This window comes from Elaeis guineensis, chromosome 1 (genome assembly GCF_000442705.2).
Source record: "Elaeis guineensis isolate ETL-2024a chromosome 1, EG11, whole genome shotgun sequence".
Lineage (NCBI taxonomy): Eukaryota > Viridiplantae > Streptophyta > Magnoliopsida > Arecales > Arecaceae > Elaeis > Elaeis guineensis.
This window is the reverse complement of record NC_025993.2, coordinates 4,022,315-4,028,342: the sequence shown is the minus strand read 5'-3', so window position 1 is coordinate 4,028,342 and position 6,028 is coordinate 4,022,315. Positions and strand designations below refer to the sequence as shown.

General features: G+C 38.1%; 1 protein-coding gene across 1 annotated transcript; it reads right to left on the bottom strand.

The window, feature by feature from the left end:
- Positions 1 to 257: 257 nt before the first annotated feature.
- LOC105034636 (pentatricopeptide repeat-containing protein At3g62890) lies at positions 258 to 3,236 on the bottom strand. Its single transcript, XM_010909858.4, has one exon. The coding sequence runs from the start codon at positions 3,124 to 3,126 to the stop codon at positions 847 to 849; it is 2,280 nt and encodes a 759-aa protein (XP_010908160.3). The 5' UTR covers positions 3,127 to 3,236; the 3' UTR covers positions 258 to 846.
- Positions 3,237 to 6,028: the final 2,792 nt, after the last annotated feature.

Genomic DNA, 6,028 nt, shown 5'->3' with positions numbered 1-6,028 from the left:
TAATCAACACGTATTGACAACTGTTATTTCTTGTTTTTTTGTCCTTTTTTTTTATTTTGTTATTTATTTATTTCTTTATTTATTTATTTGTAGAAGTGAGGCATGTCGCATACTTCAAAGAGGATTCCCAGCGGTGTTGTCCATGCACTGCAGAAAACTCTGTTGTACCAACAAGAGATAGGTGGCCATCAAACAACATATGTCGCGTATAACATGGTATTTGCTCATGGACTGCCTTCTTTGATGGTTGTCCATTTTTTTATACTGCGTATGCACTACAGAGGATCCATGTTCCTCGTTTTTTTTTTTTTTTAATCAACATAGTGTGTATGCACAATGATACAATCTACTTTAAGATTTTTGTAGACTCAATACAAAGCAAAAATTGGACATGGGTTGAGAACGAGAAATTATCCCGGATACTGCATGCAAGATCGTGCTGGTATATGCCACCAATCAGCAAAAGCAGTAGTATGGGTTCCATTCATTACGCGCCCATCTCTGTAATGGCTCACTGCATGCAGTGCACTCATGCAGGGCTTCACCATGCATGGTGGGAACATTAATGGAATGGAGCAGCCAAAACAAGGGGAATTTAAGAAGAGGCGACTGAGGGCTGCCCCAAATATAAGGATGCCGTGCACCGTTCAGATGCATTCGAGCAAGTCCAGAGATGGCGAGCGTCCGTGGGGCTGGCACGAACCCCACCTCCGCCCATCACCAAGGATTGTCGGAGGGCCGCTCAGACTTTGTCGATGAGAGCCTTATGAGCTGCTTGCATGTCCGGCGGCGGCGGCGGCGATTCTCCACCGACTGCTGAGCGGGAGAAAAACCCGCGCTGAGGCTTTACCAGTAGTCCTCGCAAGAGCACCTCCCATCCTCAAAGACATGAAACCTGTTGTTGTCTCTAACCACAATCTCCCTCTCCTCAATCTTTGAAATCATCTTGATGGCAACATGACAGTCCTCACATATCCTTAGGTTCTTCACTATCCTGATCACTGCCTTAGCATCAAAAACAAGCAGTGCAAAACCAAGTGCCAGCTTCTCACTGTGGGTCCCCACAATTTCTTCCTTCTCCTCCTCTTCAACATCCCTCAGGGCACAACTCTTATCAGCTATGTACCCAGATGCCCTCATCTTCCTTCCTACCTCTTTCAACATCTTGTGTATCTCCTCCGACCGACAATGTGACCTATCACCAGCTACAAACTGGTGCACTTTACCACCAAATTCTACCCAGCTACACCCTATCATTTTATCAACACCTCTTTTTCGCATAATTCCCCTAACACTCTCCACATCTCCCCATCTCCCTGCTGATGCATAGATATTAGAGAGCAATACATAATTGCCTGAATTCTCTGGTTCGAGCTTGAAGAGCTCTTGAGCTGCAAACTCTGCCAGTTCAACCCTTTTATGGATTCGGCATGCATTGAGAAGAGCACCATAGACTCCTGCATGTGGCTTTACTGGCATGCCATCTATCACTCTCTTTGCTTCATCTAATCGGCCAGCTCGACCTAATAGATCCACCTTACAAGCATAGTGATCCACAGTTGGGCTTTCGATCATCTCGAACACCCTGCAGCCTTCAACTAGTAGCCCTGCATGGCTACAACCAATTAAGACACCAAGATACGTTATATCATCCGGTTTGATGCCTTCTTCCCCCATATTCTTCAGCAATTTAAGAACCTCGAGACATTTGCCAATGGATGCCAAGCCTGAAATCAATGAATTGTAAGAAAATACATCCCTCTTGGACATTTCTCGAAAAACTCTCCGAGCATCCTCTATGCTTCCACACCTCGAGTGCATGAAGATAAGAGCATTATACCCTGAGATGTTTAATCTAATCTGGTTTTCGTTGATATAACAAACTAGCCATCTTCCAAACTCAAGAGCCCCCAAATGCCCGCAAGCTGCAATGATGCTAGACATTGTGACTTCATCCGGTTTCAAGCCCTTCGCAATCGCCATCTCTTTAAAGAGCTCGATCGCCAGAATCCACTGTCCATTCTGTGCATACCCAGAGATCATGGAGTTCCATGAGACTACATCCCTTGCAGGCATTATGTCAAAGAGCTCCTTTGCTGCTGAGAGATCACCTTCCCTTGTGTATGCAGCAATCATAGCATTCCAAGACACCAAATTCCGATCCTCCATCTCTTCAAAAATCTTCCTTGCCTTTGCCAGACTCTGGCAGTTTGCATACATATCTATGAGTGCCGTCTTAATGAAACAATTCATATTCACATTTCTCTCTGTGAGAGAGCCGACCAAGGATTCGGCACATCTAAGGTCACCCTTCATCGAGCACGCTGTGATGACCGTGACCCACGTCGTCTCGTTGGGCTGAATTCCCACACCCATCATTCGATCGAACAATCTCAATGCTTCCTCTGCCTGCCCATTCTGTGCGTAACCCGAAAGCATCGCATTCCATGAGACAATGCTCCTCTCAGGCATTTCATCAAAGAACCTCCGTGCCACCTCGAATTCCCCAGCCCTTGAGAGCCCACTGACCATCACGGTCCAAGAAATTACATTGCGGTCTGGCATGGAATCAAACATTCGCAACGCCTCCTTTTTGCGATCCCACTTCCAATATGCCGACAGCATGGAATTCCAATCAACGACCATTCTCTCGGGCATTTCATCAAACAACCTTTCGGCAGTCTCAATAGGACCATGTTGGGCATAGAGATTCATGATCGCATTCCGGACGTAGCGATCGGATGCATGTCCCAGCTTCAAACTATGGGCGTGGAGTGAAATCGCATCGCGACCCAACAATTTAATTAAAATGGAATAAACGGAAGCGTCAGGCCTCACGGCAAGACTAGACAGACGAGCGAAGAGGGCGGCCATGTCTCGGTATGTCCCCAGTTGGGAGTAGAGTTTGAACATAGCGGCGAATGAGCGGGCGGTCGGGTGTGGCATAGACTCAAACAGGAGGCGGGCATAGGGGAGAGGGGCGTGGATAAGGGCGCAGCGGGTGAGGAGGAGGGTGAGCCAGTGGTTGTCGCCATGGAGGGAGTGGAGGATAAGCTGAGCATGGAGCTGTTTGAGGTGCTCGAAGGTTTTAACTCGGGAGGACGCTGCAGTAAGATGGGGAATCATCGAACCGTTAATTTAATTGGTTGGACGTCCAGAGATCACAACTCCCGTCCGCTAGTAATGACATCACGTTCATCACCCGATAATGGACAGACTGGATCCGCTTTAACTAGAGCAAAACTTTAGCTTTTTTTATCTTTACTATGTCTTGATCATAATACATTAAAATTAAATTTTAAATTATTTTTTATATTTAAAATTATTATATAAATTTCATCCTTCATCTAGAATTCAATAGATATAGAATTAATTTGAAGTGAGTTAATCCTGAATTTTTCTGACAATTAATGTAACGATTCCAAACTAACCTTCTTTTTTTGTAAAAGAATATACTCCAAGCTCTAATAAATTAAAAGATCCCGATAAGTAGAATTAATCCGATTATTTTTTATAAGGCTTCTTTCACTATAACCCTTTGCATACATTGACAAATTTTATCCCTTCCATAATAAATCAATTTCTTTCCTCAATTCGACAACAGTAGCTAGATATCTTAGATATACTCAAGAACTAAACTTTAGCTTGAAATATAACATATCCAACAATTCTCCAATAAATATTGAAAAAATCAAGTAGTTCGATTCAAAGATAATAATTTAAATTATCAAAAATTTCATTAAGATGAAAGTCCCATGTCTTCACAACAATATCTAATCTACCGATAGATAATTACATGTTTTTGCAGCATCACAAATATATTCTCTTATATATACTTGTTTCATTCAATCCCACGTACTAGTTCATGAACCATTAAAGAATATTCTATTCTAATATCATGAAACTCTTTCTTAGGCCACACCTATAATCAACCTACTAATAAATCCAAAATTTATAATTAAACAGTCAATGACAAACTGGAGGACTATAGTGGTTTGCACTCACATCAAATTTGGGATTCCAAACCGCTTTGATAGCGGTTGAATGAGTATAAATGACACAATATAATCTTCTAATCTAAAACTATATGTATGTATGTATGTATGAATGTATTTATGTATGTATGTATATGTGTGTATGTATATAATATCAGTAATCTATGCTCTTTAACTATTAATCTAGTCTTAAAAGTTTGTATGGATTCTTTTGTATTATATTTTTTTATCTAAATATGCACATTTTTATACATTTTGATTCTGGAGGCAAATCTACAAGAATCCAAGCATTGTTATATAATATTGAGTCTATTTCATTATTTATGGTTTCTTTACAAAAAGCTACATCACTTGAAGCCATTGTCTCTAGGTCTTAGGATCATCTTCATTTAATAAAATTAGTATTTTGGTGAGTATAATGGTTCCATTACCTTCAACAAGGAGGACTATATATTAGGAAGAAATTAAATCATGGCCTATTTTTCTTCTTTCTTATCTATTTTGACTTCTCCTAAAGTAAGAAGAAATATTATTTTTTTCCTCTTATTTCTCGTATTGTTAGATGCACTAGCAGTTCAAATTGTGGGTTTTGTGGATTATCAATTATGGGAATAGACTCAAGCACAATCAAAACAAAATGTATCTTCAATGAAGTTTACATCTCTTGCTTCTACTATAACGTTAGACTTTAGTAATTTGTAAGTCTTTGAGAATTTTGAATGTATCCCATAAATATTTTTTTTATTGCTCTAAGTCCTAATTTAGTTCCCTTTGGATCATGAATCTATAGAAGGTCAAACACATCCATGTTTTAAGATAATCAATATTTGGTTCTTTACTTCCATAATACTTAAGACGAAATGTGCATTTTCCTAGATGAATTCTATTATAAACATTGCATGCAGTAACAAGTGCTTCACCCTATGAATTTAAAAGTAGTTTAATATTTAAAATCATTGTATTAACCATGTCGGCCAAAATCCTTTTTTCCTTTCAGCCCTATCACTATTTTGTTGAGATGTATATCATGTTTTTTTTTTTGTATATAATATTACATTCTCCGCAATGAGTTGAAAATTCATGAGAAAAATATTCTCCACCCTTATCATTACAAAAAATTTTAATTTTAATTTTTGTAATTTTAATTTTAATTTTCTTTTGATTTTTTACTTCTGCCTTTTAACATTTAAAGAATTCAAAAGCTTCATCTGCTTTTTATTTAGTATACATATATGTATCTAGAAGTGTTATAAAGTATCATTTACTGTCTGTGGTTAAAATTCTATTCAATTTATAAATATCAAAATATACTAATTCTGATATTTGTGTATCTCTTTATGCCTTGGAAAAAGGCTTCTTAGTGATTTTTGATTGAATATAATTTTTTTACTTATTATTGCCTTCATGCTTGTAATAAATATATCTATGCTTATATGTATATTCCAAGGACTTAAAATTCAAATGTGTTAATTTTATATACAATAAAGAAGAAGAATCAACAATATAAGTAAATTTGGAAATGCTTTATTATTATCAAAATTGAGTTTCACTACAGTGAAAATGGTGAAAGGCGACACTATAAAAGGCATTTTACGACGTTAATAAGCGTCGTTAATAAGCTTTACGATGCTTCAAAAAGCGTCGCGAAAGCGTCGTCTATGCAAGAGTGGAGACAAAAAGCGCTGACGCTTTTTAAAAGCATCGCAATAATTTTTCACGACGCTTTAAAGCGTTGTAAAAGTATCTTCTAACGGCACTTTTTAGCGTCGTTAAAAACAACGCATCCTCCTCTCTACCAAGACGCTTTTCGAAGCGTCGACAGTTAAGTCATTAGCGATGCTTATAAGCATCGTTAAACAGTGTATTAACGACGCTTATAAGCGTCGTTAAATTTTGTAACAAAAAAAAAATATATATATAGATTTTATATACAAAAAAAAAAACATACATTCCTGTACAAAATTATATCAATTATTCAAACATAAACCGTACAATCACCACCATTCACACCAAAAGTAAACTTCAATAGCAAA